At 41.0% G+C, this 25705-nt stretch overlaps 1 protein-coding gene across 7 annotated transcripts in view; it reads left to right on the plus strand.

Annotated features, from left to right (window-relative positions):
• Window positions 1-24722, plus strand: part of gal3st4 (galactose-3-O-sulfotransferase 4) — a 47484-nt gene extending 22762 nt beyond the window's left edge. For 4 of the 7 annotated variants that reach the window (XM_076724610.1, XM_076724612.1, XM_076724613.1 and 1 more), the window contains 3 exons: window positions 3039-3155; window positions 15106-15406; window positions 18890-24722. In XM_076724610.1, the coding sequence (XP_076580725.1) occupies window positions 3039-3155; window positions 15106-15406; window positions 18890-19984 (1513 nt within the window). In that variant the 3' untranslated portion in view covers window positions 19985-24722. Of the gene's footprint in view, window positions 1-132; window positions 427-3038; window positions 3156-4683; window positions 13269-13318; window positions 15407-18889 lie in introns of those variants that run through there. The other 3 variants (XM_076724609.1, XM_076724608.1, XM_076724615.1) reach the window with 3 other exon arrangements.
• Window positions 24723-25705: the final 983 nt, after the last annotated feature.

Below are 25705 nucleotides of genomic sequence, written 5' to 3' on the forward strand. Positions count from 1 at the left end.
GTCTACATGTGTATCATGTTTGCTCTACTGCCTTGCAGGCATTCCTGCTTTGTGGGTTGTTCTGCTGCTTATCCGCATCGAGGCTTTTATTTTGCAAGCATCCGGAAGGATTCTCTCTCTCTCTCTCTCTCTCTCTCTCTCTCTCCCTCCGTCCGCGATCGGTGTGTCTTAGCAGCCAATTCGGAGCACTGCAAGAGAATCTCAAGACTCAATCTCAAGTCTTAGCACAAGGAACTTTCAGCATCAAAGAGAGATTCAGGCGGCTCCGTGTCGGTCAGCGGGGCTGCACCGGGCCTGATCTGAGCTGGCGGCGGATCAGCTGCAGCTGAAGCCTTCGAGATGCTCCGAGCTCTCTGCAGCTGCACAATAACACCGTCACCGATACCGCCCCATGGACACAGCAATGCTTTTCAGACGGAGAGCCAGGTAACGCCAGCTAGCTAGCTAACAGGAGCCGTCAGAATAGGAGACAGAGGCAGATACGGAGGTCCATCCGGAAACCGGTGGGGTTTACAGCGACTGGGATGCAGTGATTGTAGCGAATTAAAGGTGGAGCTGGGCTGCGATCTTGCAGAGAAAGAAGGTGTGGGTGGTCTGGGAGGGCTGGACGGGCTCCCTCGCACGCAAAGGCCTTTCGTTTAACATGTATGCTGTTAATCTACGAGATCCATTCCTGCCTTTTACATCGTGTATGTGTGGAAATGAAAGCTGCGCTATAATCTAAAGGCTTCTTTGTGTCACAGCGAAGACTGGAGTAGTAGCCACTGCTGAAATCATCTGTGTGCATTCCGTCACCGCTCTTTTTGTTCCTACCATCCATCTACTTCTGAAACTGTTACATAACGAATTTACCTCTGCTTTCCATATGTTTATAAGGTGTTCGATATTGTGTGATGATAATTAGAGGGGGGTGCACTGTGATTACTGTTACCATCAGGCCATAGTGAAAACACATGAATGCATTCAGACGGAGCTTGTGTGTCCTTCGTAATGTTTGGTTCTGTTATGACCCTGCTGAGACGTCTCCACCTATCACATCACACGCCTGCTTGTGCCGCTGACAGACACTCTGGCTGGAGCCCCTGATTAAAAAGTTCTTTTCTATTTTACTCACTAATAGCACCCTTTATAACACATTTCAATTACACAATCATATAGCACTATATATTTAGAGCTATAGTTCAGCAATTATCATTGTTGATTCATGTGTTGAATATTTGTAATTAATTATTCATTATTGTTTGTTAAGACAAAAAAATTAATCCTCAGAATATAGACAATACAATGTGTACAATGATGGAAAGCAGAGAAATGCAGCATTCCTCACATTGGAGAAGGTGACACCAGAGAATGGTTGGGTTTTTTTTACATGTCAATAAATGTTTTCATCAAAAACATCAACATTAATTATTGTTAGTTGTTTTTTAACACATTTTTTTTCATTTAATTTTTTATCATTTAATTTTTTCTTTTTTTCTTTTTTTTTTCCAAATTTATAATCACAAGTTAACAGACTCAAAAGATGTACTTAGGTTGCTTATTTTTCCTGGCCAACATAAAAAAAAGTATTCAGCTGCACAAAACTGAAATTAGGAAAAGAAAAAGAAAAGCAGGTAATTTTTCCTTTTTAAATTGTGAGTTTAAGCTATAATTTCTTGTGGAAGGGTCTCCAAATTAAAGATGTAACTCATTAAACTTCATATATGGACAATTAAAATAGATTATGTGTTTTTGGGTTACTTTTGTGATGCAAATCATTTCCTTAAGGTAATGTTCAGCTAGAATTTCTTACCTCATGACCGGTGAAGCGCATTACTGGCTTGAAAGTTTCCAGACTTCATAAATTAACTTCATAATTGAAAAATGATTTTCATACTACAGTGGCCTATACTATGGATTCATGTCAAAGTCAAATAGGTTGTTTGTGGTTGACTACCTAATAAGATGGTTGTATGAGATGAGGTTGGCTGTTTCAGCTTCATCCATGTGTATTATTGTGTATCGAGGCAGGTGTGTGACATACTGACTTCATGTACTTGCATGGTAAATTTACATCGTGGTATGCAAATATACCAATGGGGCCACAGCTGTCTTTCTCCTGTTCACAAATCCAGGACCACTGAGAACAGAAATACAGTTGGTCACTGTTACATTATGAGGAATTTGACTTTTCTAGTCCAAACTCTCTCCCTGTCTCTGGGATTTGACATTACAGACATTGTTTTATTTGCTGCTGCTTACTGTGGAAAGAAGGTCCTGAAATGGGCACCAAACAATATTTAGTTTACAAACAGAAACAAATGTGTTTATGGAATTTGAGTGTCCTGTAGACTAGGGAGAAGATGCCATTTCTGATATTGTTCTGCTAGGTATGGTATGAACAAAAAAAAATATTTCACTAATTATGACAGAATTATCTTGATATGCTACGTAGAGATGGGTGATATGGATATCTTGGGCATTTTGGTGGGGGTTCACTATTACATTACCAGACTTCATGCAACATCGTCTTTGTCCTTATTTGATTTGCTGCTTATTCTTTGTTCATGATATACAAAGGTCTACAAGAAGTGACAAGGAAAAAACACAACTATCAGCAGAAATGTTGATCAGACGGATACTGATCAGAAAATGTAATTGTGAACAATCGGTATTGGTATATAACATCTAAATGCAGCAGGTCCTGTTGTATCTGGATGTTTTCAGGCAGCTTTCCTGCCTGCCAAAATGATCATGATGCCTTAGTCATGTTTTTTTTTGTGACTCATCTAAATCTCTCCCTCTCTCTGTCCCTCTTTTTGCCTCTCTATACCTCTCCTACCTCCCTCACCATTCTCTCCCTTCTCTTCATCTCCTTTATTTTTGTATGACATCATCTCGCTTGGTCCCCCTCCTCCCGCTTAAAACATAATTTCACCTTCCTCATTCATATATCATCTTGTCCCACTGCCCCACTGCCCCCATGCCTTCTCCCACCGTCCCCCCCCCCCCATCCATCCATCCGTCCTTCCTCACCTCCCCTACACCCCTCCTCCCAGGATGTTGCGATGGCTGGTGTGTGGTCGGTTGGGTCCAATCTGGATGTGGAAAGCACTGCTGCTCTTTGTGGCCATTGCATTTACAGGCCAGCTGCTGGGGGTCATCTTCAACAAGAGGTATCTGGTACAATTTCATTTATTCATTCCATTTATATTTGATTTAAATATAGTAAAATCAATCCAAGACAAATCAAAATGGCCAAAACATTCATATGGCTGGCCTCTGTGTTGCTGCAGTCCAGCCAAAAATGAACTTGTCAGTGCTCTCTGGTGGAAAGACCATGTCATGGAGATACTATTTCTAAATAAACTCAGATAAACAGTATCTGTAACATTTCTCCAGTGGCATTTCCTCTCCTTGAACCTTCCAGCTCTTTGTTCCCTCAAAGTTTAGTATTGTCTAGATAAGTGTTTCTCAACTGGTCTGGCTTCGGGACCCACCACCATTCTGCTGCATAGAAAATCCCCTTCAAAATAAAAGCACATTATTTTTTAAACTTTTTCTTTTTTTGCCCAGGCAAAGGCCCTCGACCCACTGAAAACAGGTCCGCGACCCACCAGTTGAGAATCACTGTTCCAGATGGTTTGGAATTAGCATTTCAAAATTCACATTGGCTTCAAGTTAAACCCATTGTGTGACTGAATACAGTTATTGTGGTGATTCCACTCAAACGATTGATTTTGTGGTTATTAAAGTTGGTGTGACCCAAGACAAATCATCATTGAAACACACAAAGCAAATTGCTGCTCAGTTTTCACAATAAATGTAGCACTTCTTGCCACACATCAATCAGTAATGACAGGAGGCATTTTCTATCAGCTGTCAAAGGCACTGGGTTAATCCAATTAATTACAATATTATAGAACATCTGGACCTGAACCCTTGGAGGAGTCATATTTTACATCTTCCTCATTTGTTGTTACAGATAACTGACATTAACTAACAGCATTTAAGGGCTGTAAAATGACATCTGCTCCTATGGGTGAATACTAAACATCACCTGTTGCACTAACCACTATTGTCATAAAAACACACTGAAACCAAATTAAATGTATGTTCACTGTAATACAGGGATAGCCAGTTAGCTTAACATCGAGTGAAGCAGGTCAGTTACTGAAACGAGGATGAATATGAATGAATACACTTAACATTCACTATACAATACAGCATCATTTAAATACAAAGAACGAATTGAGTTATCATGCTACATGAACATAGCAGTAATGTTACAACTTACATTGTGATTGAATTCTGCACCAGTGTAAGATAAGAAGATAAGATGAGATTTTATTGATCCTGCACCGGGAAAATTCACCTCTTACAGTAGCAGAATGAAGGAGAGGTAGAATACAGAACAAGTTGAACAAAATAGGCAATAATAATATAATATAATGTAATATCTTTTTTTTTTTATACTTAAATTTTTATTGATTTACAACAAGGTATACAAAATATAAACATATAAACATACAAAAAGGTCACAGTATCAGAACAGAACAGTTGTTGCCATATCTTCAATAAATCAGTGTTGTAGGTAACATCAAGATTTACAATGTTGTCATATCTTAATTAACTTGGACAGAAGGCAGTATAGATAGAAAGTCACAGTTTATCAGATGCGGGGGGGGGGGGGGGGGGGGGGGGGGGGGACCCCCACTCACTCCTCTACTTAACAAGAAAGCCGACCATTTTGACCATCTTGCAGCATATAGGTCACCTTTCAGCCGCAACAAGAAAGTCAATCTCTCCATCTCGTGAATGTCGTTCATAATCCTGAACCAATCATCCACCGTAGGTGGGTCAGTCTGTAGCCATTTACGAGTGATCGCTTTTTTCGCAGCGGCAGTCAGAAGTCTCAGGAGGTATTTGTCATTGCCTGTCATCCCCTCTGGAATGTCTCCCAGATAGAGCAACAAACATGAAAGTGGAATCTGATGTCCGAGTATCTGTTGCAGGTGTGAACAAATATTACCCCAAAATAACTTAATTTTAGGACAGCTCCAAAAAATATGATGGTGATCTGCTTCATCGTCCCCGCAGCCCCTCCAACATCTTTGTTGGGACACTGCCAGATATGATTGCATTTTAGGGGTAATAAAATAACGTACCAGATTCTTCCAGCTAAATTCACGCCAATACATGGAGCAAGAAGTAGAAACGACAGACTCACACATGTTCTCCCACTGCTGACAAGATATACTCTGCTTCAGGTCCCTCTCCCACCTCTCTTTAATGTAGTCTGTGGTATTTCCTGAGTTCTCAACAATTCCTTGATAAAGTCTTGAAACTACCGATTTAGTTTTTTTACTATATGCTTGGACCACGAGTTGTATTATTTTATTGGGGTTTGGAATCTCAGCAGAACCAATCTCTTTTTGAAAATAATGTTGTACCTGTAAATACCTATAGAAGTCTTGTTTTTCAAGGTTGTGATTATCTTGTAATTTCTGGAAGCTCTGTAACATGTCCCCCTCCATTATTTTACAGAAAGCAGTGATTCCCCTCCTCGACCAGAGCTTAAATCTAGAATCTAGAAGGTTTGGAGTGAATCTTGTGTCATAGGCCAGCCAGCCAAGCTGTTTCAACTGGGACCACAAACCAAATTTTTTAATGACACTAAACCAGGTGTGTAGGGTGAAGGCAGCGTGAGGGCATAGATATTCCTGACAATTTAACATCAGCCTATGATCTGCAATCATGGCTTGTATCAGGATTCCCCTGCAATCTCCCTCCATCTCCTTCCATTTTGCCTCATAACTACTATCACACCAAAGAATTATTATTCTCAATTGAGCTGAAAGGTAATAATCCTTAAGGCTGGGTAAAGACATGCCACCCTCTCCCCTACTCCTGATCAGCGTACCAAACTTGACCCTCGGTTTCTTCCCACTCCAAATAAATCGAGAGATCTGTTTATCCCAGTCCGAAAACTGAGAGGGTGGTATCGAGATAGGTAAAGAAGTAAACAAATACAGTAGTCTAGGCAAAATTGACATTTTTACAGCCTCTATCCTGGCGCTGAAACTCAGTAAAGGTTTTGACCATGTACTAAGATTTTCTATAATCGTTTTGTTAACCGACACATAGTTTTTCTTGAATAAGTCGTCAGGACAGTGTGTCAACCAGACTCCCAGGTATCTAATTGCTTTCCGAGACCAGTCGATGGGGAGTTCCTGTTTTAATTTTGATGATGGTGTATAATCAAATGCTAAAATCTGTGTTTTTTGGATATTCAGTTTATAACCTGAATATTTGCCAAATTCAGCAAGACGTTGTAACAGGACAGGAAGACAAACATCTGGGTTGTGTACGAACAACAGAATGTCATCCGCATATAACGCTATCTTATGTTCCCTGCCTTTTACTAAAATCCCCTGTATATTTTCATCTTCCCTTATTGCTTGCGCTAACGGTTCTATATAGAGTGCAAAAAGGGTCGGAGAAAGTGGACAGCCCTGACGTGTAGACCTCTCAAGCTTGATGCGGTCAGTAAGGCGTCCGTTCACCTTAATTCTTGCTGTAGGTGCAAAATATAGAGTTTTAATACAATTAATTGAATTCTCCATAAAACCAAATCGCTCTAGTACCGCAAACAAAAATTCCCAGCTAACGCAATCAAATGCTTTTTCAGCATCCAAACTGACTAACACTGCGTTAGTTTTAGTTTTTCTAATATTCTGTATAATCTGTAGAGAGCGTCTTATATTGTCGTGAGTTTGACGACCTCTGACAAAGCCAGTTTGGTCAGTATCGATTAAATCCGGGATAAAGGAATCTAACCTCTTTGACACGACAGACGCATACAGTTTATAGTCTTGGTTTAAAATTGATATTGGTCTGTACGAGCTACATAGTAACTTATTCTTGCCGTCTTTCAGGAGCACTGAAATGACCGCCTCATTCCACGAAGGAGGAATCGACATTTTCTCTAGCGTCCAGTTAAAAGAATTCAGTAATGTATCAATCAGTTCTTCTTTAAAGACCTTATACCATTCGGCAGGTAGGCCGTCACTTCCCGGCGATTTGTTATTTTTAAGCTTATTCAAAGTGGTGACGAGCTCCTCCCTTGTGATTCGTTTCGTTAAGTGTTTATTTTGTTGTTCTCCGATTGTGGGCAAATCTAGGGAGTTTAGAAAGGTATATATTTTATTTTTATTTTCTAATTGAGGTTGGGTATAAAGATTCTTATAGTATGCTTGGAAAACTGAATCGATTTCATCAAGATTACTGTGTATCTTCCCTGTCTCAGGGTCCGTTATTTTATATATAGATTGTATAACCTGTTTTTTCTTTAATTTCCTGGCCAATAACCGAGTTGCTTTAGGGCCAACCTCATAATAAGATTGTTTTAAAAATTTATACTTTTTCTCTAAATCTTCTTTGTATATATGCATTATCTGGTCCTTAATTTCTTTAATTTTGTTCAGCGTTTGAGAGGTCCGGTTCACACTATGCTCTTTCTCCAGTTCAATTAGGTTACTTTCAAGTTGTTTGAGCGTGTGCTCTTTTGCCTTCTTAATTGCAGTACTAAGAGATATCAATTTGCCCCTCACCACTGCCTTCAAGGTATCCCACAAAATATTTGGGTTCACCTCCCCATTGTCATTATGCTCAAGAAAAGTCTTAATCTCAGATTTTACTTGTTGTACGACAGATTTATTATTGAGTAGACTTGTATTGAATCTCCAGATAGTTTTCTTTGGCCTGTTATCTAAATTTAGTGTTATATATATTGGCGAGTGATCCGAAACATCCCTGGATCCAATTTCACAATTTGAAATTCTGTGTCTATCGTTTTGAAACATGAAAAAGAAATCAATTCTCGAGTATGTCTTATGAGGGGCTGAATAAAAAGTGTAGGAGTTGTCAAAAGGGTGTAAGTCTCTCCACACGTCCACTAAGCCCAGTTCGACCAAACTTCTTCTCAATAATTTAGCCTGTGGGGACACAAGTCTACTATTGTTGGAGGTGTCCAGTTTACTATTTATTATCGTATTAAAATCTCCCGCACAGATTAATACTCCTTGTGTTTCTGAGAACAGCAAGTCTAAGATCTTTTTTAAAACACTTTTATCATTTTGTGGTGGTAAATATACACAAAAAAGGGTAGTCAGTTTACCTTCAATTTTGCCTTGTACTAAAAGAAATCTACCCTCTGGATCCTTAATCACTTTAATTAATTCAAAATTAACTGAATTGTGTAGTAGTATTGACACTCCTCTCTTGTGGCCTGCTTTGTAAGTACTGTAATATGTGTTTTTATACCCAAACTTCTTCAATTTTTCATGTTCAGATTGAGATAAATGCGTCTCCTGTAAAAATATAATTTGACTCTTTTCCCTTCTCAATTTAGACATCACCCTACCTCTCCTAACTGGACTATTTAAGCCATTCACGTTCCAAGAAGTTATTTTAAAGTTACCGTAACCCATAGACTATTTTCAAATCACACATGTTGGCAACAGAAACATTTGTACTGTGAGGAAAACAACAAACAATAACCAAAACAATGACCTCCAACCTCAGGGACTTACACTGCCCTGACATCTGTGGGGAAAAGTCCTATTGCAATAAGGGCCCCCTCTTTGCTCTAACGCAAAGTCACTCTGTCTCTGAGCAGCAAACATTCAGCCTACTCCCGGCTGGCTTTAAATTTCTCCATGTGAAAAGAAAGCGGGGATTCATTACGAAATTAAAAGTGGGAGAAAACGCTTGGCAACGGGGGGGCGAGCCAACTCACATTGACACTGATGAGGGGGCAGCAGGCGAGTCTTTTCAATAGATAAGTCCAGTTTTCGTCGCGTCTTTCCGACTGGCGTGGAAAAAACGGATCTCGAAACAGCCTCGTTTTGTGGTTTGGGGCCAAGTGACCGGTGGGCTCGTTGGATCTGTAGGTCAGGGTTATTTTCAAGCCCCAGTTCTTTTTTCAGAAAGCCGTCGATGAAAGTTATCATCGAGCTTCCCTCTGCACCTTCTTTAATGCTGTAAATGCGCACATTATTACGGCGTGATCGTCCCTCCAGATCTGTTACTTGGGCTTGAAGGAGTCTCTGTTGTTTAAGCGTGTGGAGTAATGCGTTTTTTAACTCCGTGTTAGCAGACTCCACTTCTTCCACTCGTTTCTCTGCCTCGGCCATCCTAGCTCCGTGGCTACGGACGTCTTCGGCCACAGTTTGTAATTTTTGATTTACTTCCGACCTGAAGTTGTTAAAGTCATTCCCGAATTCGTCCTTGAAGTCCGTCAGCTCCCGCTTTAGCTCCGCTTTCAGGCTTTTCATCTCGCCTTGAAACTCCCTGGTCAGGTTCTGGATAGCGTTGGTGATGTGTAGCTTTAGCTCTCCCCCGCTAGCTCTGCTGTCAGCCCCATCTCCGACACCCGGCAACTCCCTCTCCCTCTTCTCGTCAACGTCTTTGTTTCTCCCCGCAGTCTTCTTGCCTCTTACCCCTTCCATCTCAATTATTTTTCTCTCGAGAACATTGGTTTTGTACTTATATGGGGCTTTGTTTTCGAGTTAGCCGAGAGAGCCTTCGGTATTACGCCGCCATCTTGGATGCGCTCAGCGGAAGTCCCCCCAATATAATGTAATATCAAATTAAGAAGGCTATATACATTCTATACATACAAGAGTATAAAAATAAATATTGTCAAAAATAAGAACCTGAGGTAGAGTTCCTTCTTGCGCCGTGGGTGCAGCAGTTTTGCTCAAGTAGCTGTTTCAGTGTTGGGGTGAGAAGGGTTGTCTGTGATTGATGTCAGCCTGGGCTAACACCTTGGGCTCTATTTTCGTTTCTGCTACCGGCGCGGTGCAAAGTCAGGTCCGCTTCACCAATGGGGCATGGCGGCGCAGACTTTGGTATTTTCGTGCACTGCGCTGCGAGTGCAACTACTCCCCCTTCTCATCTCAGTCCCACCCAGCGGCGCAACTCGGAAGGAGGGAGGGGAGAAGGCGTGGAGTGGGTTTGACACAGCTGAGTCCAATCTTCACCAATCACACCAGCTCCTCGCCTAACCTTTTAAAAACACTGGTGAGGCACATGGCAAGTTTCGAGGATGACTGAGCCCGCAGCCAGGAGAGCGCAGCCAGGGTGCGCATCGGAGGCCACGCTGATCCTGCTGACACCTACCCCTACTGTACCGCAATGCCCATCCTGGTGTACCTCCGTGCACCTCGGTTTACCAAAATACCAAGTGCACAGCACGCCCGCCTGCGCTGCATGAAAATACCACTACACGGGGTGCGCACCCTGCGCCCCGCCAGCAGCGGGGATGAAAATAGAGCCCCCTCTTCTCACCTACCTCCTCAATGGTGTCCAGAGGGCAGCCCAGGACAGAGCCAGCTTTCCTGACCAGTTTGTTCATTCTTTTCTGTCCCTCTCAGAGCTCCCACAGCCCCAGCTAACTACTGCATATAAAATTGCAGATGCCACCACACATAGAATATTCTTAACAGTGTCTTACACACTCTGAAGGACTGCAGTCTTCTCAGCGGATGGAGTCAACTTGGCCCTTCTTGTACAGGACATCTGTGTTAGTCCAGTCCAGTTGGTGGTTGAGGTGAACACCCAGGTTTTTGCACTCTCCCACAATCTTGATGACCTCTCTGTGTTCCAGTTGGTTCCCCTGTGACACATGTCCAACAATGGCTGTATCATTGGAGAACTTCTGGAGATGACAGCTGTCTGTCTTGTGTTCTGCAGACTACCACATCATACGTTAGACACACAGTTGTGAAGTCTAACGTACTGTGGTCTGTTGGTGAGGTAGTTGATGGTCCACGCAGCCAAGAGGCAGTCTTGCTCCTTCCAGTTTCCCCCAAGCAGTGATGGCTGGAATGTGTTGAAAGTACTGGAGAAGTAAAAAAAAAAAAAAAGACCCTCACAGGGCTCCCAGTGTTCTCCAGGTGGGAAAATGGTTGTTGATGCAGGTAGATGACTGCGTCGTGCACAATTATGCCTGGTCTATATGCGAGCTGTGGGGGGTCCAGCTTGCTGCTCTCCTGGTGTCGTAGGTGGTAGCTGTTCCCAGGACCCACAGGATCTTGGCTTGGTTATTTCCTCCACCTTAGAAAGTCTCTTCCATTTTGACCTTGGGGCTTCCAGCCCATACTGAGTACATATGTTCCTGTACACTATGTCTGTCAATTGGTCATGGTGTTCCGTGTGTTCTTTTCATGCCAGTGTCTTACCCACTGCTATTATGTGCTAAACTGTCTCAGGAGCACCTTTGCACAGCTTCCACCTGGGGGTCCTGTCTAGTATGGTAGACCCCTGCCTCTATTCATCTTATACTGAGGGCCAGTTCTTGTGCAGCCATGATTAATGCTTCTGTGCTGTCTTTCAGTCCTAGCCTTTTCCTGCCACTGGTAGGATTTCTTGATTTCATCCACATCTTCTATCTGAGTTGAGCGGTATCCAAATTTTGATACCGTCAAAGCCTCCCCACATTTTCCCGGGGTATACGGTATTACCTAATTAAAAATCACTTTGCAGGGCAGCGTGACATGTGCGCAGTTCAGAAGCACCAATCCTAACTTGTATCATGCCAGAATGACGGGGAGAAACTCAGCTAAAAGCCTCTACCAAGCATTGCCACACAAACGAAACATAATTCATACCCCAAGAAATTCTATCCGCACGTAACGAAAACACGAAAATAGCGCACGTCAACGGTACTGCATCTGCTGATTTCACCACTTCACGCAAACCACACAAGCCTGGTATCCTATGAAAGCAAAGTCTGATGATCACGAAGATGTCTGCCTTCTCACTGTGCGACAAAAACTTGGTGAGCTAGCAGCCAAAGAGTAGGAGAAAAAAACTTTGCTCATAAAGTATGTCTTTGCTGTTTTGTGCTCAAAAGTTACATTCCAGCTCGAAAAAACACTGCTAATGTTTCCTCCTATGACTCGGTGTTAGTTTGAGACCAATTATGAAGGTCCTGGTTGTTTACATAAAGAGGAGGGGTTTTTTAGTGTGGAGGGAGCGCTCTTCATACAATAAACTATCTCTGGCCTTACTTCCTTCTGGATTGTCATTGGTGTTTCTATGGTGAATTTGGGTGCTGCCCCTCGATTCTCTTGACTGGTCGATTGAAGTGTCAATCATCAAAAAAGACCAATGGGTCGCTGAGCTATTGACTGGTGTAACTACGCAGTTAGTTTCACCCCTCCCTCTCATTTACACATGCATGGGCAGAACGCTTACAGAGGACTCTGCTAAGCAGCCCAAGGTGTTATTTTACTGTGTTTTTGCATTTCATCCGTTTATGAGAGCTAAGAACAATAGCTAGCAGAAAAAAGGCTCAAAAAGTGTTTTCAACAGAGGTGGTTCTCCGTAGGCTTGGACGAGATAACAGTACTCTCCACAGATGCGCCCAAATGAGTGCTTGGACATACCTGTAAAACTGCTCAGGTTAATTTTTTTAGCAAGTGCTTTTGCACAGTCAACTTTTTCTTGAGTAAAAATTCAACCAGATGCATTGAACGGAGTGGATTTCATTTTTGTTATGATGATGCTACAATTATGTTAGACCCCTATAGACCTATATGCACAGCATTTTTTTTTAAATGACGGTAAGGAAACTGCTACTGTTGCTATTTTTAGATACCGCATGATACCTTATTACTGGATTACCGCCCAACCCTACTGGTGGTGGTACATGCCGTGAAGGGGCTTGTCCCTCCATGATGGGCGGTTCTCCTTTTCTGCACATCGGGTTTCTGTTGACTGAGGTATTTGCTTAACAGCTCATCTTTAGGAGCCATCTTCAGGATGTATTCCTGGATCTTAGTTGTTACATCCTGGACTGTGGCTCTGATGCTCACCAGTCCTCAGCCTCCCTCTGTCCTCGTGCTGGACTTGAGATGCTACCCTCCATGTATTGTGAGGAGCTTCCTGGTCTTGATATCAGTGGCTTCTATCTTCTCCTCTGGCCAGCTGATTATACCAGCGGTGTATCTGATGACTGGCAGTGCATATTTGTTGATAACCCGGACTTTGTTCTTTCATTCAGCCGACTGTTCAGGACCTGCCTTAGTCATTGTAGGTATTTGGCTGTGGCTGCCTTGCTGATCCCATTTGCCTGTGGTATCCCAAGGTATTTGTAGCTGTCCTGAACATCTGCAATGCTGCCTTCTGGTAGTTCAACCCCCTTGGTTCTGATCATTTCCCTCTCTTGATACCATCCAACCACATTTATCTAGTCCAAATGACATCCCGATGTCATTGCTGTAGATCCTTGAAATGTGGATCAGGAACTCAATTTTTTGCTCATTTCTAGCATACAGCTTGTATCCATGTAGATGTAGATGTAGATGTCATCCATGTAGAGGAGGTAGCCTCTAGGAGCAACAACAAACCTTTCCTTACATACTTAAAATCACTTTACTCAGGCCTTGTTTCCTGCAGTCAAATCTTTGTTCTGACCTTTGTGACGTCATAGGTGTCGGCACCTGGAAAGAGAAATATTTACAAAAGTATCATAGGCAACAGACAGGGAGGGGTTACAACCATGAGTGGGTGAGAAACAGGACTGTTGATTGGAGCTGCAGCCAACCACTATTTTGATAATCGATAAATCTGTCGACCATTACTTCGATTAATCTTTTATTAATTGGATGTAAAGTTACATTTTATTATTTCTAGCATTTCAAATAACAAAACATGTTCTGTGTGTTACTGTACGATGTTCTTTCAAATAACATGGCAAGGTAGAAACAGTCGAGGCCAATACAATAAAAATAAAGAAATTAAATAAATGCACATTGGGGATGCAGTCATGCACTGACAGTAAAATCAGCTGCTACACACCCATGCTGTGGGCGTGGATGGTGCTAATGCTTGTTAAAATGCCTGTTAAATTTGAGGTACACCCTAAAATATGAGATTCAGCTGAGATTTGTTAGTAGCCTTTGTTGAGCAGGAAGATTTGGCATTACAATTCTGAATGTTTCCCATCAGGATAATAGAGAGCATCATCATAATCATGCAGTGATATAAATGGTGAACACTTTGAGCGCACTACAGAGAAGACTGCTCACTTGTATGACTGCTCATGGACAATCTGTCTATTAACTCTTACATACTGTTGACAAGAATTCTAGACTCCAAAGGAATGCAGTAGCAAGTCTTAGCAACTCACAGGGCCTTTAGACACACAAGTTTACTCTCAGTGTCTACATAGGTGTGAGGGAAAAGTTCATGTCACTGTATCAGACTAGAGAGACACACCATCTCCTTATCATATGCAAGCAGGCACACACACACACACACACACACACACACACACACACACACACACACACACACACACAGAACTAGGGCTGGGGAACAAACTTCAATACCGAAGGCCCTGGGGGAGATTCCGTTTGCAGTCTGTCTGCCGGTTGAGAGCAGCTGCAATGCAGCATAAGCAGGCATACTATATGTATTTAATCACAATGTTGTTAAGAAAATAACCACAAGAAATATACAAACCTCCATCCCAAAAAAACGTTTTCAGTTCACAAAAATGATTACATTGCACAGAAATCTTTCTTTGTTTTAAAAGATGAAGTTATCATACTGTTGATGAAAGCGGTTAATTTTGTTAGTTTAAAATGTCAATGTAAGTGAATATTACTGAAAAACTCCCTTTAAGTCTTAGCTTAAGTTAAAGTTCCATTCATCGTTCTGGCTGTTTGGGGGATGCAAAATAAGCAATATTGACATACTATCACCCAATGAAGTTGTTATGCTGAATGAAAACAGTTAAAACAGTCGCAAAAACTTGGCTATGTACACATTCTTTTGGAATTGTGTTTATGTCCATCTAATGAATGTAAGTTCAATATTCATTCTCCTTTAGCTCAAATTTGGACTCCACCAACTCCTCAGAGAAATATGTCTCTTTACCTGGTCAGTGCTCCGCTATGTTAATCAGTTCGTCTCTAAGTGTGTCTATCTACTGTTTGATGCTGAGCAGGTAATGTACAGTGAGTTTTTGGAAATTTTTCTCTGAAAAAAGCTTGCAACATTTGAAATGTGATCTAAAGTTAAAATGCTTTCTTCCCTTTACCTGTCCTCCAGCAGTGTCCAGCCAGCTGCTCGCTCCATTTTCTCATCCCCTGATGCTCAGGGGCCATCTCTGGGCTCCTGTCAGCCCCATACCCACATCATGTTCCTCAAGACCCACAAGACAGCAAGCAGCACTGTGCTCAACATGTTGTACCGCTTTGGAGAGGAGCATGGCCTCCGCTTCGCCCTGCCACTGGGTTACCAGCTGGGGTACCCACTGCCCTTCAATGCTCACAGGGTCAAAGGTTACAGAGGTCCCAGAACTGTAGAGTTCCACATCATGGGCAATCACATGAGATTTAATAAGCCAGAGGTGAGTTATCCAAAAGAGGACAGAGGGAAGTGGAATGACATAGGGGATGATGATGGGATATTCTGTAGTGATGTGGATACACAGTACCATGAAGTGAGGAAGCAGATATTTCTATTTGCTTGGTGAATGTTTGTAGAGCAGGCATTTAAAATTTGCAACCCAAAAGTTGGCTGCATTTCTGCTTGAGCAGCATTACATAAGAAGGGGATGATTGTTTTAATACTGAAATGATCAAAAATAATCAAAAGATTGAAAAGTGCAGAGACACGAAAATCTTAGACTTTGACTTTGACTTAGACGGTTTCTTTATTGATCCCAACTTTAACAATTAAACATATAGCAAACACAGGATGTAGAATGTAGTTATGGTGTCATGCATTGTTTAATGAGTGTCTGGGAGTGTTAGGACTTAATACCAGCCTGAAAAACTGTGTTCTACTGTCCTCTTTGGTTGAAAGTTTCACATCTTTTTATTTACAGCCACAGCCAGCAGATAGATAGATAGATAGATAGATAGATAGATAGATAGATAGATAGATAGATAGATACTTTATTCATCCCCAAGGGAAATTCACACTGGATGGGGTGGGCTTGGTCAGAATGTAAGATTTTAAATAACAGCATAGATGCATATATCTGCGTGACTATTAATGTGAGTTCCTTGCAAATAGTGCAGCGCAAGTTCATGCAGTTTGCACAGATTAAAATAAATTAGTTCATGTTTGTAGTACACAATATTGAATTTTGAACCAAATTCACAGTCCCAAAAAATGAAATAGTTTGTCTTCATCCATTTTTTTTAATTAAGCCGCTCTGAGCTATTCTTTTTCAATAGAACCTCCTCCCATCCATCCATCCTCAGCTGCAATTATTGCCATTGCCCATTTCCCAGAGTACATGAATTACTGTATACTACTGTATAAGAATCAACAACAATGATTACTTTTAATAACTTACAGAAAACCACTTTGAGTAAATGTTTACCACTTAAGCAATGTTCAAAAGTTTAAAGCTCTGAAAATTTAGAAACACACAACATTTAGCTTTTAACACACATACATAGCTGTCAACACATCTAATTTAAGAAGCTGATTTTCCCTGTGTGGGTGAAAGAGTCGAAGGCTTTAGCCAAAGCTTCACAGTGCAATAGTCATCATATTTTAACATCCACTTCAAAGGAAAGAACTAAAAGTAATTTCAATTCAGTTCAATTTTATTTATACAGTGCCAAATCACAATGAAAGTTGTGTCAGGACACTTTCCATATAGAGCTGGCACAGACCATACTCTTTATCTACAGAGGCCCAACAGTTTCCTCATGAGCAAGCAGTTGGTGACAGTGGCAAGACCCTTTTAACAGGAAGAAACCTCAGGCAGAACCAGGCTCTGGGCGACCATCTGCCTCGACAGGTTGGGTTAAAGAGAGAGACAGAGAGAGAGGGAGCGAGAGAGAGAGAGAAGGCAAGAGATGTAGGGGTTGGGGGGATGGACCAAAATGCTATCACAGTAATAGCCTGTTTGATGCAGCCAAGACAGCCAGAACACGGCAAGAGTTTATGGTACTGCATTGTTAGATCTGACACAACCATCGTCAAAGACAAAAAAATCGTGTGGTCTGATCCTGGCATAAAACATTTCACTAAGTTGTGAAGATCACCCCATCCTGTCTTGTGAAAGACTAAGCTTTTTGAGGATCCCCCTCTCGTAACCAATCTTGATACTATAACCTGTTAGTAATTAAACTGTTAACCTCTAGAATGTTCCAAACAGGTCCTTTTTGAGTATTTCACAACTTTACAAGTCTTTTGTTGCCCCGTTCCAACTTGTTTGAAATATATTGTAGCATCAAATTCAGAATAAGCATATGTTAAAAAAAAAACCCTGTGAATTTCAGTAGGCACAACATTAAATATATTGTCTTGTTGTCAATTGAAGATATACCAAAAAGGATCAGCAGATTATCCCATTGTGTAGCTCAGGAGGTAGAGCAGTCATCCACCGATCAGGAGGTCAGTGGTTCGATCCCTAGTCTCAGCACTTCACATGCTGAAGAATCCTTGGGCAAGATACTGAGCCCCCGAAAAAGTCAGTCTCTGTTGCCCTCATGCAGTTACACCTCTGCACACCAATACACTTACCCCTAATATTTTCTATCATTTCTATAGCCCCACAGAAAATCACGACAGTTAATACTATCAGTCCAATCCAGAAATAAAATTCCAAATGTTTTCGTTGCCTTTGCACAATATGCTTGATATTTTCTAAGATCATAAATCACAATACATCTTGAATCAAACAAGTGTGAGATTGAGATCAGCATTCCTCTAATTAAGTTATATCAAACCTCTTGTGGGGAAGGTCAGAAAAGCATGAAAATCTTATTTAGATGTTGGTTGACCTGCTGCTTCAGGAAGAACCCTATAAAAAGCATTACGTAATGATATGTCACTCTAGAAACTCATCACCTCAACAGACATTGTACTTTAGTGATGTGAATTCCTGGATGAAAATATTGGCAAACAAAGTACCAAAGCCACCTGATGTACAGAAACCTGGGATTTGTGGTTCCCTTTGGGGACTTGGGCCTCAGGGCAGTTTTTGAGTTGGTAATCCAGCCTAGACCTTAGCAAGTACTTTCATCTGTTTTACGTGAACTATCTCAACAATAAAGTACTGAAATGATGGGCTAGGAACAGCTCCAACTCCATTGTTCAGCTTGCTGACCACATTAGTATTGATAGGCTGGATCACTAGCAATGATGAGAAGACCTACCTGGAAGAGGTATGTGACTTGTCACTTTGGTGCAAAGCCAGCAACCTTGTGAGAAAGCAACAGAGGATCTATACATTGAGAATTGATGGAACACATTGAGATTTACTTCCACATCTCCGAGAATCTTCCATATACACAGACATTTTGGTTTACCATCTCACTGAGCTTAGGAAATTCAGTCTCTCTAGAGGTCCTAAAGACCTTCTACACTGGTGCTGTGGAAAGCTTCCTAACAGGAGGCATCACCAACTGGTGTGGAAACCTACACAGAGGGTGCACTCACACCACTGGATATTCACTCCCCTCCCTGCAGGAACCTGTGCAGAACCACAGCTAGTAGAATTATGAAGGATCCTCGCCACCCCAGTAATAAATCATTTCAGTTTCTATACTCCATCAATGGTAAATGGTCAAGTATGAGAGTGGAAACTGCCCTCCCTCTCTTAGACACTTCACCTCAGTGGAATGGATGCCATCTTGTTTACATTTAAAGAGGGATGTCAGCAGCAATCTCTCAATATCTAAAAGCACCTTAAGAAATTTCTTCTTAAAGGGGTTGAATGGTTACTGGTGATCATCTGCCAGAAAAGGACAAATATAGAAACATTCTGCACAAGGATTATAAATAAAGTATATTACTGTTGTAGTTGAATTGCATCACATTAACAGCACATCTTTTTGTTTACATGTTTTTCTCTTCTGTTTCTTAGGTCGAGAAGGTGATGCCTGCAGATACATTCTACTTTTCTATCATCAGGGACCCGGTAGCTCTGGCTGAGTCCTCTTTTGCTTATTACAAAGAGGTAGCACCTGCCTTTCGGAAAACCAAAGGCTTAGGTGACTTTGCTGACGACCCTGAGAAATACTATGACCCTCGTCTCCGCAACAATCACTACGCCCGCAATCTGCTGTGGTTTGACTTTGGCTTGGACCACAATGCTAATTTCTCTGTGACACTGGCTCAGCGTGGCCAGGCCATGATCCGCCGGACCTTCAAGCTCATTCTAGTTTCTGAGTACTTTGACCAGTCCATGATCCTGCTCAGACATGCCCTCTGCTGGCCACTGGATGCTGTCGTCTCATTCAGCCTCAATGCTCGGCAGCAGAAGCCCAGTGGCATTGGGGGCATAAGTGGGAGCTGGGTGGACAAAGCGGCAGCGGCAGCTGGTGTCGCTGGTAGAGGGGGGCATTCAGAAGCCAAGATGCTGCCCAATCTATCACTAACGGAGGAACAGCGGGAGAAGCTGCGGCAGTGGAATGCCTTAGACTGGTACTTATACAAAGCCTTGAACCGGACCTTCTGGGAGGAAATCGACAGATTTGGTCACACCCAGATGGAGCAGGAGGTAGCTCTTCTCAGGATGCGGCGGGAAGATCTGGCCCGGGTTTGTCTCAGGAACGGTGGAAAGCCTGTGGAGGCACACCGGATCCGAGACAAAACCATCCGGCCGTTTCAGAGTGGATTAGTTAAGATTCTTGGCTATGAGCTACAGCCAAGGTTGGACAATGCCACCAGGACAGCCTGTCTGAGGATGATCAGGCCCGAGATCCAGTACAAAGATGTGCTGGATGCTAAACAGTTCTCACGGGCAGTCCAAGCTCAGCCAGGGCAACCAAACCATGGCCTGATGGTAGCAGCTGGTGGCTCTTTTTTAAGACAAGGCTTTTCCAGGACAGGAGAGAGGCTGGTGGGAAGAGAGGCTGGGGGGAGGACAGTGGACGAGAGGGAGAGAGACTGGGACAGAAGCCGTTTAATAAGGAGCAACCAGACCTTGATAGGGCAAGAAAAAGGGAGGTTGAGATAGCCTGTCGTAAGCCTCATTCGTAAATACGGTACATTTTGTCTTTGAACAGATGAATTAATGAAACGTAAAACTGAGCCAAGTATGGTTCACTTTGTGGTTTCCTTTGCACTTCCAATTTTTGGTCGTTTGCTTGTTTTCTTAAATCGTGTCTTTGCTTTTAGTTAGTGTAACTCATGGACTTGACCCGTGACTTCAGTACGCCTGGGATGCTTTCATGGCTTCAGTAACAAGTTCAGGATGGTTGTATGTTTTGTCTCAACAGAAAGTGAAAGAATTGCTTTGTTTTCAGGAGAAGCAGTCATTGACAGGTCCTTCTACTGCTGTTTATCACACAGTCGTGTGACAGCAGACACAGGGAAGCCTGTTTTATTCCCTGTTGATGTTAATTCTTTTAAGAGTTCAGATTTTCATGTTGACCATGGTGCACATACTTGAAACTTGCGAACGTAAAGGTCCATATAAGCCCCAGTTTTTATCTCTCATTACCATTACATTGAGTCACTAAGCTAAGTATGTGTTTTTCTAAAAGATAGGTACCTGGTGATCTTTGAAAACATAGGCCATTTAGAAATATTTCCGTCAGCTTTGAAGGTATTTTCGGAGCCATCAAAGGTTATTCTTGCAGTCTGGATCAAGAAAGAAATTTGATGCACAATGAAAATGATTGAGAATAATAAAATGAAGTAAACCTGTTTCCAAAGTTGTGACTCTATTTCTTAATCAAAACAGGGATGGTAGCTGGACATGTCATATTTCTGAGCTCGATGTAAAAAAATTGAAACTTTTATTGTCAGTCACATTTGTCCATATTGATGTTCATTATAATTATTTTATATTTTCATACAAAATTCTGCATATTATATACACGGTCATTTATAAGCCAAGAACTGGGATATGTTATTTCTTTCCACCTGAATTAGGAAATGGGTTAAAAAATAATAGTCGGTGGACAGAATGATTTTTTTCATTCCAAGACTTTGTGAGTATTCTAAATGTTGTTATAGCACATCCAGGGTTTGTTGAAGATTGCTGGATTTTTTTTTTTTTTTTTTTTTTTTCAGAAAAGCCAGTGCTTAGATCTGTGACTCTAAAGCAATGGTAATACACGAGAGGCACAAACTGAAGTTAGGATATGCAGGATATGCAGCACTAATTTTACTGATATGGTTTAGAGTCAGATTAGGCTGGTACTTGTTAACGGACAAAATAATTAGGATAAACCTACTATTTCTATTTTGGACACAGATTAGCTGTAGAGTCAGTGTTGAGTCTAGTCTATAACCACTAACCTGAACAGCTTATTAAAGAGACCATATTATGCTACTTTTCAGGTTCCTACTTTTATTTGGTGGTCTACTATGCAGGCTTTAATGTTCAAAAACACATTCTTTTTCTCGTACCGTACGTTTCTGCAGCACTTCTATTAACCCTCTGTCTGAAATGCTATTTTAACTCCTGTCTCTTTAAGGCTTTCCCACTGAAAAATCCCAGTCTCCTCTGATTGGTAAGCTACCACAGTCCTGAGCCAACAGTTGCCTGAGCAGGCACCAGCTCCTTGAAATCACTATTTCTACTACTACTACTATAAATATCACCACAATAATTGCTTCAAAATGAAGAACTTCACCATCACACATTTGAGCAGGAATTTCATCAACCTCAGCCCCACTGCCTAGTGGGCTACTGATGTTACAGCTTTATCTGGTCTTAGCAAGCTAGCTACTGGGTGCTAAGTATCTAAGTTACAAAATGTTGCCAAGCAAATCGCCTGCAGTTTGATCATTTCTTTTTTACATGTTACCAAACTGTGGACTGGCCATTGTGAGGGCCATTCCTTTTTACCCCAACCCTGGAATTTTATAGCCTACCTGTATATTCATTAGGTCATCTTAGCTGTTGCAACACGGCAGGTGCTGGCCATAATAGCAGGTAGCTGTTGCCATCACAACTGAAACTGGAAGTGATATATCTAGCAATCATTGCCAAAACATGGATAGAAAAAGAAACTCTCAATGAATGAATTACCTGAAGACAGAGGTGTGGTGCTATTTTAAGTGCTGGAGGGCACCTATGACATAAATTATGACTTGTTTTGGAGGCAAGCAGAGGTCAAGCTCATGTAATAGCTAGAAAACGGAGCTAAGCAAGCTTTCATTTCTTTCAGGAATTGCAGATGCAGCAAAAGCAAGCCAAGGTTAGTTAGCCACAGACTGGAGAAAAAATGCTTGCATTTACTGTGCTACTCAAAGGCTACTGGCAATTACTGGCAGCTTTTAAAGTGGAATGGCTTCTTTGGTGTTGGTCAGTGTACGAGTTGACGTCATGAATCAATCAATACGCCTTAAATGTCAATATGAAAACTCTTACCGTTCCATTTTTTTATTGGCTCTCTGCATGATGTTAGTGATGATTGGTTCTTCAAGTACTTCGGTATATAAATTTCAGCTGAATTATGTGAACTGCAAATATTTTATTTCCCTACTCTGAGGAAAAAAAAAAGCAAAAAACTGGTGGATTGTCGTTCTGATGTAGTTTCATTGCTAGAGTCCTGCTGTAGGTTTAACAAATCCAACTCTGCACAAACGTTTAGAGAAGATGCTATATAACACTAAAGCAAAAGGAAATATCAAAACGCATAATATGGGCTCTTTAAATATCTCTTAATAATACAAAGGAGGAGATAATCTGAGGCCTGTGCTTCTGTTCTGAGCTGTGTGATATTTACCAGCCTGCAAGAGGCTGTTCAGTCTCCGTATTTGGACACATTCTTTCTTTACACTATCTGCTAAAGTAAATGGAATGTATCCATTTGTCTGACACTTGAAGAGACACTCCCATGGAGATCCATTTCTTTGTCATGATGTGACATGATATTTTGATACTAGACGAGTCAGCAGGTGTTTTGGCACATTTTAAAAACACATTGTGACTCCAGTTATAACCACTAACTTAAAAAACAATAAAAATGATATATATATACATATATATATACACGTGTGTGTGTGTGTGTGTGTGTGTGTATATATATATATATATATGTGTGTGTGTGTGTGTGTGTGTGTGTGTGTGTGTATATATGTGTATATATATATATATATATATATATATATATATCCCCCCTTATAAATTCTGTCAAAATAGGACTCCTATCCCAGAAAATTATGAGATATCTCCTGTCATTCTTTGGTTTTTCTGCCTTGGGCACAAAAGAGCTTCAAAACTTCTGTAACTTGTCAGGCTCATATGAAGTTAAAGCACGGAATTACTTAAAAATAATCAAAAATTGGACATAAACACAGCCAGACTGAGGTTAGGCCTGGCTTTGCTTGTGTGGACTGCAAAGGCACAAATGATTCATTGTTTAGTCAAATTACCTGTGATTGCTTGCTGTAACAAAGAAAACAATGATTAAAATGATAGGTATCACTATCCTAGACTGGTAATGCTATAGTCCTAATTTCCCTGCAAATGAACACCAGTTTTACAAGAACTGCTCTATTTGACTTCCTAGTCTTTAGAATTAGTATTAGGCATGCTTATCTCAGCAGTGTTATGTGTTTGTTAACCATTAACCATGGAGCATGTGGTGAGAATATTTTGTCATTAACATGCTGCTGTGTGAAGATTCAGATGGAACCTAATAATCATTGGTTACTTCATAGACAACAAAGAACACAGAGACGGAGACATGTAACTAGTTTCGTGCATGCCAATGTGTATGTGTGTGATTGCTAACATAATCTGACTGTTTTTTTTTCTTTCTTGCTGCTGCCATTGCCATTGTCATTGCAGTTGTCCAAAAATCAAAAACACATCAATGGGCCTCACTGTTTCACTGAGTCACGTGTTCCTTCCTTTTGATGAACATAGGTACTGTAGTTCATTCTGAAACAACTCTGCAACTGCATTTTGGATCTAAGAGTGTGTGCTGTTCCATGTTTACACTCCTGGGGAGGATAAACGGATTTTATTAGAACAGATAAAGTTTTGGTTGCCTTAATAAATAGCATTAACAGCTAATGCAAACAGGAGCAAATGACGTCTTTTTCTGGACAACTATAAAATTTACATTTCTTTTAATTGACAGTTACTTTTGATAGATGTTTTTAAATGCTAGTCTTTTGTTTGTAGTGGGGTATTTTTTTACATAGTAGTTTTGCTTCTTTTACTCAAAGCACGTAGTTTGTGTCTAAAACTGACAGTGACACTGTGGCAGACATGAGAGTGTCCCAGTGCACTGAAACTAAGGACACACTGCTTGCAAGGTATGAGTTTTACAGCACTGGCACATCAGAACGCAAACTCTAAGGAGTTTAATAAGGCTCTGAGGAGAGTCCATAGTTTCCAAAGCAAAGTGAATGAATTATTATCTGACATGAAAATCTCAGCCATTCTACAGTACCTGTATTTGCAAACCTGGCTTTCATGTGGAGTGGAAGGAAAGCAGAGTACACATGTGAAACCGAGAAGAGCACCTCACCAGCTGATGTGGGACTGAATAGAAGACAAACTGGTCTGTGGATGAACAGTCAGTGGAGTTTAAAGTGAGACATCTGTCTACTGTGGTTCAAAACAACAAAACATAGTCTTTCCTGTGACAATAAAAAACAGCAGTGTGAAATACAATGGTTTAATTATATTTAACTTTATCTATATCTATATACATATATATCTATCTATATATATATGTATATATATGTATGTGTGTGTGTGTGTGTGTGTGTGTGTGTATATATATATATATATATATATATATATATATATATATATATATATATATATATATATATATATATTTTATTTATTTATTTTTTTTTTTAAATGAAGGGGCTATAGGTAGGACAGGGGCCAGTGTTGTTGTGTCGAGTGTCAGGAAAGAGCCATGATGAGCCATGTAGTTTTTTTAAAAAATGAGGCCTCACAGAGTGCTATTTTTAATAGTCACAGGGCTCAGAGTGAATTATCCTGTTTACCAGCTGTTTGCCAGACCACAACATTCAGTATTGTTTATTCATTTTACTTTTCACTCTTTATAGTGACTATTTGTGTCAACACTTTGCTAACCTTGGAACACATGTCACAATTTGGAGGTATATCTCCACTGCCATGTGCGCAGGTTGGCATGCACAGGCAGGCATCTTCAGGTGCAGTTATGGAATGAAGGTTTGGAGACAGTGGCAGGAAGCTATACTATGGCAATACTATTGAATAAAATAGTCTCCTTTATATGCAGTTTGTTAACCTTGGAACACATGTTACAATTTAGAGGTGCTTAGTATATCTCTTAATATATACAATTTGGAGGTATATATCTTAGTATATACAATTTGGAGGTGCTTAGTATATCTCCACTGCCATGTGCACAGGTTAGCATGCACAGGCAGGCGTCTTCAGGTGCAGTGACGGAGACAGTGGCAGGAAGCTATACTATGGCAATACTATTGAATAAAATAGCCTCCTTTATATGCAGTGTCTTGCACTGACTTAATGGAAGGAACTTTTCTTGTTAAGAGTATTCATATGACTTTGCACCAGCCTGATTGTTCCTTATTCCAACTGATTGAAGATTGCCTACCATATGGCAAGTTTGTAGCTGAAACATTCTTCCCTTAACAATTTTTTATGAGCTGTTCATTGACGGAAATGTCAAAGTTACTGGACATGGAAAATCACTGTTAATTGTCACAGTTATTTTTTGGGCTGATACCACCAAAATATACA

The sequence above is a fragment of the Chaetodon auriga genome, chromosome 24, assembly GCF_051107435.1.
Source record: "Chaetodon auriga isolate fChaAug3 chromosome 24, fChaAug3.hap1, whole genome shotgun sequence".
Taxonomy (NCBI): domain Eukaryota; kingdom Metazoa; phylum Chordata; class Actinopteri; order Chaetodontiformes; family Chaetodontidae; genus Chaetodon; species Chaetodon auriga.